The 13644-nt window shown below is 37.8% G+C and overlaps 1 protein-coding gene across 3 annotated transcripts in view; it reads left to right on the top strand.

Moving 5' to 3' along the window:
• The window catches only part of Atad2 (ATPase family AAA domain containing 2), a 42570-nt gene that overhangs the window by 2498 nt on the left and 26428 nt on the right, over positions 1-13644 (top strand). For all 3 annotated transcript variants that reach the window (XM_038343416.2, XM_042055706.1, XM_038343417.2), the window contains exons 2-8: positions 4340-4491; positions 7553-7602; positions 8922-9087; positions 9539-9641; positions 9833-9920; positions 11434-11583; positions 12689-12806. In XM_038343416.2, coding sequence (XP_038199344.1) covers positions 4340-4491; positions 7553-7602; positions 8922-9087; positions 9539-9641; positions 9833-9920; positions 11434-11583; positions 12689-12806 — 827 coding nt within the window. The remainder of the gene's footprint in view (positions 1-4339; positions 4492-7552; positions 7603-8921; positions 9088-9538; positions 9642-9832; positions 9921-11433; positions 11584-12688; positions 12807-13644) is intronic.

The following is a 13644-nucleotide window of genomic DNA, read 5'->3' as shown; positions in this document are numbered from 1 at the left end:
TCCAGAAGGTACTGAGAGTGACCCATAACTACATAGTATCTTTTGCTCTTTCTTTTTTCTTTTGTTTACTTATTTATTTGAGGCAATTCTGTAATGTTATTTGACTTTGAGCAGGTTAGTTCTTATCTGCATTGACTGTAGGTTTTTTAATGTGGTAACAGGTGCTTAAGTTACCAGTATGTAGTTTGTTTTGTGAGTCCTCACCTGCATTACATTTTCTGGACAAATGTGGATGCGATGTGGGATGTTCCTGTTGTCAGTGTGTATGTCTGGAGTCACCATCTCCTTCATGCCAAATTTCTGGATTTCTTTGAGTGCCTGAAGGAGACACTTCTTGAAGCCCACTCCCTGGTTGTGCTTGTGAAACTGATGGTGTATTCTCGGTCACCACTTTGTTGATAGCAGAACCGCTTTACAGGAGCCATTCTGCCCAGCCCAAGCTAGAAATAGGTTTGTTTGTTTCTGAGACAGCATCACAGCAGCCCTTAATGCCCCACTACTTTGACATTTTGGCTGGTATCTGTTGGGATTTGTGGGGTTTTTTGTTTTGCTTTTGTTTTTCGAGATAGAGTTTCTCTGTAGTTTTGGAGCCTGCACTGAAACTAGTTTTTGTAGACCAGGTTGGCCTGGAACTCACAGAGATCCACCTGTCTCTGCCTCCCAAATGCTGGGATTAAATGCGTGTGCCAACACTGCCCAGCTTGTGTTTTGTTTTTTTCTTAACTTATATGAGTTAACTAGCCATTATCAATTTTGGATTGTATTCACCTACACTTTTGCGGAGTTTTGAGTAAGCTAGGCAAGCACTCTAGCACTAAACTCAATCTCAGAGTCTCTATGTTTATTTTTGAGACAGGGTTCCATTATGTAGCCTGGTCTAGCTAAGAGATTCCTATGTAGACCAGACTGGCCTGGAATCATAAATTGCTAGGACTAAAGGCATGTGCCACCCACACCCACCTGTTTGATTTTTGAGACAGGGTTTTATTGACACTGCAGCATATAGAAGTGTGTATATATGCTATTTTTAAATTTGTATTTATTTAAACATCTGGAGAAACACTCCATACTCAATACTAATTTGTGCAATATATGGAAATTTTGTTTTGAATTATATGAAGAGCCTAGTATAGTGAGCTATTCCTTTACCTAACAGGTAGAGGCCAGAAGATCAGAAGTTCGAATTCATCCTGTGCTCCAAATCAAGGCCAGCTTGGGTTTCTTAGACCCCCCCCCCCTTTTTAAAAAGTAAGGTAAAAAGCATATAGTTTAGTGAGGTGCTGAAATTGTGAGTAGGGGTTTGTCATGGAATGGTGAGGGGCTTTGTGAAGTCGGGTACATGACACAGTCTTCATGGAGTAGGAGCCTGAAAGGTCTCTTAATTTAGGTTTAGAAGTTGCAATATTAGGAAATCATAAAGAGCTAGGGATTTGATTAAATAAGTCAGATTATAGTCCGCAGGTCCAGAATTTGGATGACCAGATAAAGGTTATAGCACTAATAGCTTGCATGTGTATCTGGAGTTAAAGTTGTGAGCCCCCATATGGGTGTTGGGAATCAACTCAGGTCCTCAGGAAGAGTGGACAGTTGCTCTCAATTGTTGAGCCATCTCTCTAAATTTTCATTCTTTTTGAAGACATTATATTGCATTTTTAACAACTTAAAATGTTAGGTTTTTTTTTTTTTTCTGGGGAGGGCAGGTGAGTCAGTTTTTATCTTTTACCATGTGGGCCCTGAGGAGTGAACTCAGATAATCAGATTTCATGACTAGTGCCTTCCTGAGTCAGCTTGATAGCCCCACACTGCATTTATCTACTCTTCTGTGAATGGATGGTTGGGTGGATCCCACTTTTTGGCTATTGTAATCTTGTGTTGTGAATATGGATGTGCGGTATCTGATTGAGCCCTGCTTTCATTTCCTTGGCTGTATACTCACTCAGAAATGGTCTTTTAAAACCTGGATTTATAGTAATTCTCTGATTATTAAAGAACTGTTTTAGTCTCACAAGCATATGTGTATGTTTCTGTATTTGTATGCCATTTTTCTTTTTTTGGTTTTTTGTTTGTTTGTTTGTTGTTTGTTTGTTCGAGACAGGGTTTTCCTGTGTATCTTAGCTATCCTGGAACTAGCTCTTGTAAACCAGGCTGGACTCAAAACTCACAGAGATTCACCTACCTCTCCCTCCCGAGTGCTGGGATTAAAGGCGTGTGCCACGATGGCTCAGCCTTGTATGCCATTTTTTCAAATTCTTCTTTGTTTGTTTTTCATGATAGGTTTTGTTGTTGTTGTTGTTTGTTTTGGTTGTTTTGTTTTGTTTTGTTTTTTGTTTTTTGTATAGCCTTGGCTGTCCTGGAGCAAGCTAGCCTTGAACTCAGGGATATTCTTGTCCAGGTCTCAAAAGTGTTGGAATTAAAAATGTGCTCCACCACCATACATGGCTTGGGAGAGGGAAGATAAATATTCTAATAAGTGTAAGATGATATATCATTGCTTTATTTGCAATTCAGTAATGACTAACGATGTTAAGCATATTTCCATATATTGGCTAGCTGTATTTTCTTTGGAGAACTATCTGTTGCCTTCCTTTGCTCTTTAAAGTTTTGTTGAAATATTAGTTGTTTGGGGGGGCTGGAGAGATGACTCAGCGGTTAAGAGCATTGCTTGCTCTTCCAAAGGTCCTGAGTTCAGTTCAACCACATGGTGGCTCACAACCATCTGAAATGAGATCTGATGCCCTCTTCTGGCCTGCAGACAGAATATTGTATACATAATAAATAAATATTTAAAAAAATTAATTGTTTGGGGCTGGAGAGATGAGGCAGTAGTTAAGAACAATTATTGCTTTTGCAGAGGACCTGGGTTCAATTCCCAGCACCTACATGGTGCCTCACAACTGTTTCTAACTCCAGTTTCAGGGGATCTAACCCCCTCCTCTGACCTCCACGGGTACCAAGCACATGCAGGCAAGAATAATAAAATAATTTTGTTGTTGTTTTTCCAAGACAGGATTGTAGTGCGAATTCTAATTGGTCTTAATAATAAAAACCACGAGTCAGATATCACAGTGAATGCTGAAAGATCAGAGAAGTAAAGGAGCCAGCCACTAGAGAGACTTTATCTTTATGGAATCCTCAGACAGAAGGTGGCAAGATCTTGTCTCCTCCCGCCTTATATTTCTCTCACCACCCAGCTTTATCACTCCTGTCTCCACTTCCCTAGTGCTGGGACTAAAAGCATGTTATCCCAAGTGCTGGGCTCAAAGGTGTGAACTCTTATTTATCTTTTAGACAGATTCAATCTCCTGTGGCCCAAGGTGGCTTTGAACTCACAGAGATTCTTCTGCCTCTGATTACCGAATGCTGGGATTAAAGGTGTGTGCCACCACTGCCTGGCTTCCATAGCCAACTAGTGTGACTAGCTCCACACTCTGATCTTCAGGCAAACTTTGTTATAGCACAAACAAAATAATCACCACAGGGTTTCTCTGTGTAAAATCCTGGCTGTCCTGTAGACCAGGGTGGCCTCAAACTCACAGAGATCCACCTGCCTCTACCTCCCGAGTGCTGGGATTAAAGTTGTGTGCCATTACTGACCAGCTCAATATTTATCATTCTATCATTCATTCATTTATTTTTGAGACAGGTTTTCTCTGTGTAACAGTCCTAGTTGCCCTGGAACTCGCTTTGTAAAACAGGCTGAACTTGAACTCACAGAGATTCACCTGCCTCTGTCTCCTGAGTGCTGAGACTGAGTGCCACAGTGCCCTATAACTCAATAAATCCAAAGAAGAAATATTGTTTGTATATAGTAGATATATTTTCTCCCATTCAGTGGGTTGCCTTTTTATTCCGTTGGTAGTTCCTTTTGATATATATTTTAATTTAATTTTTTTGGTGTGTGTATGTGTACATGAGGAAATCAGAACAACTTGTAAGAGTCTGTTCTCTCCTTCCACCATATGGGTCCTGGGATTTTAATTCAGGTCTTCAGACTTGGAAGCGAAATCCTTTTAATACTGAAGCACCTAGGTGACCTTAAATATTCTTTGGTATGGGTATTTCCAGCTCAGCCTCACACTCTGAAACTGAGGATGACCTTAAACTTCTGATCGCCACTCACCAAGCCTGGTAGTAAATGCTGTATTTTCAGTTTCATAGCCCTTACTGATTCTTACAATAAAATAATTGTTTGACTTATTGTTTCTTGGGGAAGTGTAAAAATCATCCTGCACTAAAAACAACTATTATTAATTTATAATCAGAGAAGATTCTTAGGACTTAAGGTTGGTCTTAACTAATAAAGTCAAACTTATAACAACATTCTTAATTTTTCTTAAAGGATGGCTCCTCAGTTAAGGGAGTTGAAATCTACCGCCATACGCGTTCTTTAAGATCTTTGAGAAAAAAAGAACAGATTTCTTCAGATTCTAGTTTTGATAAGAATATGGAAAGAACAGAGAAACCCACTACTAATGGCAGACATTTCACAAGGTAATAAAAGATGTTTGACCACTAATTCAAAGTGGCTTTAAAATAGTATTTTTAAACGATTTTTTCCCCATTTTACTTTATGTATTTACTACTTTACATGTGTTGTGAGTGTGTAGGCAGATCTGTGGGTGTGGATTGATGTGGAGTGGCCTTGTTTGCTCTCCTCAGGGTCTCTTGATGATGTGCTCTTCCTATTCTTCCCCTTTTCACTGTTGACAGCAACCCTATACTGTAACTTTTTCTCATTCCTTCTTTACCACATTTTCCATCTCTTTGTGTCTGAAAGATCAGATAACCAATATTGTTAGAAAATGTAGAAAATTTGAGTAGCCATTCCATAATGGTAGATCTATATATTTCTTTGATCATGGTGTGCTTGACTAGGGTCCAGAGTACACACCAGTGATCGATCTTCAGGGAATATACGAGATTTGTGAAATGTTTTAGCTTGTATATGCAGTTTCCTAGGAAATTAAGTTCATAGAAGTTGAAGTCTAGCCACCTGGTTTTACAGATTTTATTGGCTCACAACTCTGCGCATTTTGGGGCTTATTTACCTATGGCTGCTTTGATGCTATAGTGTCCTATGGTTTTGACAGGCACAGAATGGCTAACAATAATATATTGACTATCCAGCAACTTCACAAAAAAGTTAGTAATTTCTGTAAAATTAAAAACCCATCTGGTTCAGTAAGATAGCAACAAAAAAATTACTACTTTAATTACTTCTGAAGTGTTTTACATGGGCAGGGCTCCTTGAGAAGGAAAGATTATCAGCCTAAACTAACTCAAACCTTTTTTTCCTTTATGCTTATTGATTGAGTGAGCGTGTATACATGCAGATGACAACTGTCAGGGATTTTTTTCCTCCTCCTATGTTGATTCCAGAGATAAAACTGAGGTCAACAGCCTTGGTGCCAGGTGCTGTTAACCACTGAGTCATCTTACTGGCCCTGCTTTAAATTAAAAGCCTTTATTTTCTCTTTGGTTTTACCTGTGTTCTAAGAAAGGTACAGAGGTAATGCTATTCACACCTTTCAAAGGATATATGGGTGAAATATTCTAGAAAGTTTCCTTTTATGTTTGTGTGGGAAGAGTTCAGGTTTTGGTGTATGTACATGTGTGTAGGGGTATGCATGAATTTTTGTAGACCAGATGTCCATGCCGAGTGTCTTCCATAACTCTACCTTATTTTAAGGTAGGGATTTTCAGTGAGCCTGGAGCTCATCACTTCAGCTAGGCGAGCTAGTCAGTAACCTCTGGAGATCTCCCTGTTTCAGCCCACCTCCACCCCCACCCCACCCCAGTGTTGATATTATACCTGTGCTAATACTCCCAACTTTTAGTTGGGTACTGGGAATCCAAACTCAGATCTTCATGCTCGTGCAGCAGCATGAATACTATGTTGATTTGTGTATTTTTTTTATTTTCTTTTTTTTGTTTTTGATGCTGAAAATAGAACCCAAGACCTTTTAGACATAACTAGGAAGTGTTTCTTTTTTAAACCCCTGAACTGTATTTCTAGCCCTCATTTCATTTTAAAGAATAATGTTTGTGCTTATAAAGAATAATGCCAATAAATTTAAGCTAATATTCATAGGATTTGAAATATGATGGAGTTCTATTTTTTTAGGCTTGGATTCCTCCCACCCCATTCAGTAGACTCTCTATACTTTTTGGGGGGGCATAGAGTGGGTGTTTAGTTTCAGACAATTCTCTACTTGAACCTCACTTTAAATTCATTATGCACTTAAAGCTGGCCTTGAACTCATGATTATCCCTTTGTTTTTATTCATGATTTACTTTTTAAAAATTTTTTTATGATTTATTTAACTTTTATTTTATGTGCATTGGTGTGAAGGTGTCCCCTGGAACTGGATTTTCAGACAGTTATGAGCTGCCATGTGGGTGCTGGGAATTGAACCTGGGTCCTCAGGAAGAGCAGTCAGTGCTCTTAACCACTGAGCCATCTCTCCAGCCCCTCATGATTTACTTTTTGAGACAAGGTCCCTCTGTAAAGCCCTGGCTGTCCTTGTTATGTCCAGGATGGCCTTGAACCCAGAAATCTGTGTGCCTTGGCTTTCTTAGTTTGTGAACACTCCCTGGTGATCTGCTTGATCCAGTTTCTCAAATGCAGGGATTAGTTTCAAGCAAGCAACTGTTCTTAGAAAACAATTAACATATCTCTTTAGAATTGCAAATTTCTCAAGGTTATGAGATTGCTGTGGTTACGTGTGAAACATGCTTTTATGCAGTGTTTCCTTCAACTACTTAAAGATTTAGTCCAAGAATTTCACTTCTTATATCAAATAAGATGCTTTGACTTGATTTTTCTGTTTGTCTATGAGTTAGTAGGCAGTGTGGTAGTGCACACTGGGGCTGGAGATATTTCTCTGCAGCTAAGACCCAAATGCAATGCCTATCAGCCATGTAAGGAGTCTCATAATAGTCTGTAACTTCAGCTTCAGACTATCCAACACCTTTTATTATTATTATTATTATTATTATTAAAAATTCTGCCTCCCCTCCCCTTCCCTTCCCTCCAACACTTTTTTCTGGACTCCACATGCACAAACACGTAAATAAAGGTAAATAAAAATGAAGGCTAATCAGGAGTATTGACATTAGTTCACATATAGCCTGGGCTACAATGTGAGACCCTGTCTCAAAAACCCAAAAATAAATGGATTAATCATTGAATTCAAAATAGACATTTGTTTAATCATAACATGTAGATGTTTTCAATGTTTCTTGGATTTTTTAAGTGTCTTGAGTTTTTTTTAATATATTTATTTATTTATTATGTATACAATATTCTGTCTGTGTGCATGTCTGCAGGCCAGAAGAGGGCACCAGACCTCTTTACAGATGGTTGTGAGCCACCATGTGGTTGCTGGGACCTTTGGAAGAGCAGGCAATGCTCTTAACCACTGACCCATCTCTCCAGCGCCCTTGAATTTCTTTTTTGACTTAACTTTCCACTTCAGTTTGTTGTATAGAATGTAGGATTTAAATATCTTGTCAATTTTATTCTTAATTCATTTAACATATTTTTATATAGGCAGTTGGCTCGACAGCAGGCTGATAAAAAAAAAGAAGAGTGCAAAGAAGGTAAGTTGTGCTAACAGCACTTCAGCTTTTTAAAACATGATTCATGATGTTTATAGGTTTATTGGAGCACATTTAATAGCCTGTGCATAAAGTGTGTACTTTGTTAGGTTTGACATAGTATGTAAAAGAAGCCATTATATACTAATATAATAAAAATACCCTTTACCCTTAAAAGTTTCTTCAAACTCCTGTGGTGGTTTGAATAAGAGTGGCCCCTATAGGCTCCTATGTTCGAATGCTAAATCTCCAGGGAGTGGAACTCTGATAGAATTAGGATTAGAAGATGTGGCCTTAGGAGAATCGTAACTGACACTGGGGGTGGGCTTTAGAGGTTTCAAAAGCTCAAGGCAGGACTAGTGTCTCTCCCTTTCTCCATCTACTGAATAAGATGCTCTTAGCTACTGCTTCAGCAAACTGCCTGCATGCCATCATGCTCCAGGCCATGATAATAATGGACTAAACCTCTTAAACTAAGCAATCCCCCAGTTAAATGCTTCCATGTTTCTTTTGGGTGGGGGGGTTAATGAGTTGCCTTGGTCATGCTGTCTCTTTACAGCAACAGAACAGTGACTAAGACACTCTTAAGAACCTATCTTGACTCTTCCAGTTCCTGCCTTGCCCTCTGCTTCCGAAGTAATCATCAATGTTCTTTTTTGCTCCTGCAGAGACAGGGTTTCTCTGAGTAGCCCTAGCTGTCCTGAAACTAGCTCTATAGACCAGAGTGGCCTAGAACTCACAGAGATCCACCTGCCTCTGCTTCCTAAATGCTGAGGTTAAAGGTGTGCACCACCACTGCCTGGCTTGTTTTCTGTTGCTATAGATTAGTTTGCATTACCTAGAGGTTTATGTAAGCTAAATCATACAGGATATTTTTTATCATTTCATTCAGCAAAATTAATTTTAAGTATTGTCTATGTTGCTACTTTTGTAGCTGGGTAGGATTCTGTTAGATGAATATACCATGATTTACTACCCAGGTTGATCTTTTAAAAAACTCAGGATCTGCCTGAGCTTCTTGATGGTGGGGATTGCAGGCGTGCTCTGCTGCACCTGGCTGTATCTCATCCTCTTTTGATAGACTTGAGTTTTAGTTTGGAGCTATCGCAAGCTGCTTTAAACTGTCTGATACAAGTCTTTATATGACATTTCTTCTCTGAAGTGCATTAGCTCATACCATAGGGATGTGTTGTAACAAATTTTTTTCTAGAAAAACAAGTTTGAGGTGGTATAATTTTGCTATATTAAAGTAGCTGTCCTGTGCATTTTCAAGTTTTGCTAATGCTTATTTGAAATCTGTTTTTCTGTACATATCTATGAAGACAAAGTTATTTCAGTTACTCATTCGTTGAGGAATAGAAACATTGCTCAGAGTACAGAACATTTGCGTGAACAGAATGGAGATGTTGAAGTTCGAAGAAGTTGTAGGATTAGAAGTCGTTACAGTACTGTGAACCAGTCTGTGCTATTTGACAAGCTTATAACAAAGTAAGTACAAATGCTTAAGATCAAAACTATGTATCTGGAACGATCTATATTAGAGACGGAGTGTGAGTTTTTACTAGCATCCCCCCACACGCAACACACACAAAAACACACAAAGGTAGCTAGCTGCCCTTGAACTCAGAGATTTGCCTGCTTCTGCTTCCTAAGTACTAGGACCAAAGGTATCTGCCACCACCATGACTCCCGCCTCCCTTTTCCCTTTTAGGGCTTGAATATTTTGTGTATGCCAGGGAAGTGCAATACCATTGAGCTATACCCCTGACCCAGTCCTGAATACTGTAATCTGTTTGATTTATGTGAAACATGCAGGAGAATGGTTTTTGGTAACCTTTATTCTATGTATGTGTTTAAGTTAATGGAAAGAAGTGTTTAAATATTTTACCAAGTTAAGTCAGTGCTTCTTGCTGAAATATTTTTATTATTATTTTTAAAGCACTGCCGAAGCTGTACTTCAGAAGATGGATGACATGAAAAAGATGCGTAGACAGCGGATGAAAAACCTCGAAAATTTGGGAGTGTTTAATGAAGCAGAAGAGGTAAGATTCGGTGGTGACTTAATCTGTTTAGTGTATAATCCATTTAAGGGTACTAATTAATCATTTTGTTCAACATTTGTTATATTCAAAAATTGCTGCTAGAATTTGTTTATACTTATGTCTTCCTTTAAAGAATAATTTTTGTGTGAACATACACTAAATGTTAATGGATTTTATTTGAACATTTGTAGAGCAATCCTTATATGTACACAAGAGGAAAGCGGAAGGCTATTCAACAGGCCGATGAAGAAACAACTGATAACCAAGACGGCAGTGTGGGTTAGTTGTTGTTGTTGTTGAAATCTGTTTTTCTGGCTTCAAATTTAAGCATTTTTAACTTAGTAAGAAATCGCTTTATTATTCAGATTGACTTTTTTTTAAGATTTATTTATTTATTACATATACAGTAATCTACCTACATATATTCTATAAGCCAGTAGAGGGCACCAGATCTCATTACAGATGGTGGTGAGCCACCAAGTGGTTGCTGGGAATTGAACTCAGGACCACTAGAAGTGCAGTCAGTGCTTTTAACCTCTGAGCCACCTCTCCAGCCCTCAGATTGACATTTATTGTAGTTTGCAGTAGTTGTGGTTATAATTTAAAGAAGTGTTGACAAGGGAGAGCTCAAAACAGGATAGTGTGTTTTGTTGGAGAAAGTAACTAAAATCAACAGTTTTAAGGTAATAATTGATTTACTTATATAATAAAACTACAGTTAGTTTATCATATATCTCAATCTTAGTTAAAATGATTAAAATTGTTATTAATTTATTCTTTTGGCTTTTCAAGATAGGGTTTCTCTGTAACTCTGAAGCTCACTCTGTAGACCAGGGTGATCTTGAACTCACAGAGATCTGCCTGCCTCTGCCTAAAGTGCTGGGATTAAAGGCGTGCACTACCACCATCCATCTATTAAAGTTAATATTACTACTAATTTTGAAGCTTAACATATTCTGTTTTTTCTTGAGTGAAAGCAGTTTTCTGAAATATATTTTAAACATCGGTGGAGGCTATCTTATCATTATCATAAAAGCATTGATTAGATTCATGTAATTCCCATAGCCAGAGAACTAGGAAGCATTAAGTTTTAACAGGTAAGCTTTTGTGTCTAGGGTATTAAAACCTCTCAGTATGCTACATGAACTTGAGAGTTTAGGTCAAGTTGGCTTGTGTCGAGATTTCTGAGAACATTGTAAAATTTAATGTGGTATTTACTAGCATTAGTTTTAACTTTTTAATTTAACTTTTTCTTCTAGTTTTTTGTTTTTGTTTTTGAGAGTCTCACTTTATGCCTTGGTGGCCTGGTACTTACTATATAGACCAGGCTGGAGTCCCTCAAATTTGTAGAGAATTGTTTGCCTCTGTCTCCTGAGTACTGGAATTAAAGGCATGTGCTTCCAAACCTGACTTCTAAGTTTTAATTCTATAATTTTTACTTTAATTTTGAAAAGTTCTTAATGTTGCAAATTCTGTCTATGAGTAATGGAAAAGTAGGTAAAGTTTTAAATGATCCCTTCTTCCCTGGGAGATCTCTTTCTCTCCTAGCTCCCAGTGTTAAAAATTGTTAACCTTCTGGTGAGTGTATTGGATGCATTTCTTTTGTAAACTTTTATTGTGTTTCTTTTGGGTGGGGGTGCTAAGTGCATGTGGAGGTCAGAGGACAATTTGCAGGGCTTGGTTTTTCTGACTTTGTGGGTTCTGGGCATAGAACTCAGTTTGTCAGTTTGGTGGCAGTTACTCTTACCTGCTGGGACATTTCATTGGCCCCTGTGTATATTCCTAATTATAGAATCATCTGAAGAGGGTGAAGAGCAAGAGGAGGATGATGGTGAAGATGAAGAAGATGATGAAGATGATGAAGATGGAGAAGAAGATAATCAAAAACGATACTATCTTAGGCAGAGAAAAGCAACTGTTTACTACCAAGCACCACTGGAAAGTAAGTACTGCAGTGATCTTTCAGGAGAAAGATTTGTAGTACCTTACTTTTCCTGTCCTGTTATTTCTTTCTTAAACATTTTTTTATTGCACTTACCTATTCTGTGTGGTGTGTGTGTGCACATGCCGTGGTGCACACGGGGGTGAAATCAGTTACCTTCTACTATGTAGGTCTTGCGGACGCATCTCATACTCATGTTGTCAGGCAGTCTTTGTAGCAGTTCATCTCACCAGCCCTGGTTTGTTCATTGTTGTTACTCTATTCTAAATTAGATATGAAAAGGTAGTTTATCCCATTGTCATTCCTTCCTCTCCTTCCTTCCTTCCTTCCTTCCTTCCTTCCTTCCTTCCTTCCTTCCTTCCTTTCTTTTTGATTTTTCAAGATGGGTTATCTGTGTAACAGTCTTGGCTGTTCTGGAACTCCCTATGTAGACCAGGCTGGCCTTGAACTTACTCCCTGCCTCTGCCTCCTAAATGCTGAGATTAAAGGCACCACCACCATCTGGTTAAATATAAAAAGTTAAATATTGCCTTGAACAAAAATATCTGACCTCTTTTGAGATTTTTATCTTTTATCTTTTTTTTTCTAATCTTATGTTTATAAAGATAAGATGCTTTTGATTTTTGTTAATACCAAACATCAATAACTTGTGAGCTTTTATGGTCAGGGGAAACTCTGTTATACATGTATAATAGTAATAATTATATATGGCTAGTGTGTGTGTGTGTATCTTGGTTGTCCTATACGTAATTTATACTTGTTTATGTGTGTCAGTATGAGTCCATGAGTTCACTGCACCTTCACACAAGTGCCCATGGAGGCCAAAAGGGTGTTGAATCCCTGTAATCTGAGTACAGGTGGTTGTGCGTCACTTGGTGTGCTGGACTGGAGCTTGGGACTTCTCAAAGCAAGTGCTCTTTACTGCTGAGCTGTGTCTCCAGCTCCCACTACATATTTTACTATCAACCCCACGGATAAATGAATTAATAAAATATTCTTTACATACTTACTAGCATTTTCGTGAAAGGCAGCACTTTTGTTAGTATTTAAAGAACAAATTTCTTAGTATATTTTAAATTATATATGCTCATACTTCTTTTTCTAGAACCTCGTCACCAGAGAAAGCCCAACATATTTTATAGTGGCCCAGCTTCTCCTGCAAGACCAAGATACCGACTATCTTCTACAGGACCAAGAAGTCCCTATTGTAAACGACTGAACAGGTTAGGTTCTGAAATAGTGATTGATTTGTGATATCATAATTGACTATGTTATGGCAAGATTCTAGAATCTTTGGATTGAGTGTATTAGGATGGAATTCTGGAATTTCATAGATGGAAGAGCTCTGCTCTGCATTTAGTGCTCTAATTCCCTTTGCCAGTGACTGTTTTTGCTTTTGCTTTCATTAATAGAAAGTATTAATAACTACTTGGTAAGATAGTTTATTCCATTGTACCACATTGAATAATAGATCTGCTTTGACTTGGTGTATATTATAGTTTAGGCTCTATGTTAAATATTTTATAAAGATTATTTCATTTAAATTTCACATTTAGACTGTAGCCTTTCTTTATATACTACCACAAGCATCAACCCCCACCATGTTAAATATTCTAAGTTATATAGCTTCTAGACTCAATCATGACACTGGCCATCCTTTTTTCTGGATCTATTTTATAGTTTCTCTTATATTTTAGAAAAAAATGTGGTCTTTTTCACTAGAGGATTTCTTTTTCTTTTATACCCCAACAGTTGTTTTCTTTCAGATTTAAGTTTACAGAAGTAACTTAGACTTTTTTTCCCGTCTTGAGTAATATAAGATTTTCGGATAAATTAGGATAACTAGAGTTTGAGTAGTATTACGTGCCTTATAAATAGCACAGAAAATAAGAATGATACTGGTACGTGAGATAACTTTAAAATATTAATTTTCAGAAGAATGAAATCATAGATTTCAGCTGTTTAAACAGCTCTCAATCTGTAAATGATCTGGTCATGCATTGGTCCTGCAAGCAGAAACTTTTAAGTGTTAAAGAGTCATTTCTTTTGGGAAAAATAAGT

The sequence above is a fragment of the Arvicola amphibius genome, chromosome 9, assembly GCF_903992535.2.
Source record: "Arvicola amphibius chromosome 9, mArvAmp1.2, whole genome shotgun sequence".
Classification (NCBI taxonomy): Eukaryota; Metazoa; Chordata; class Mammalia; order Rodentia; family Cricetidae; genus Arvicola; species Arvicola amphibius.
The sequence above is the reverse complement of the archived record's forward strand: the minus strand, read 5'-3'. Positions and strand labels throughout refer to the sequence as shown.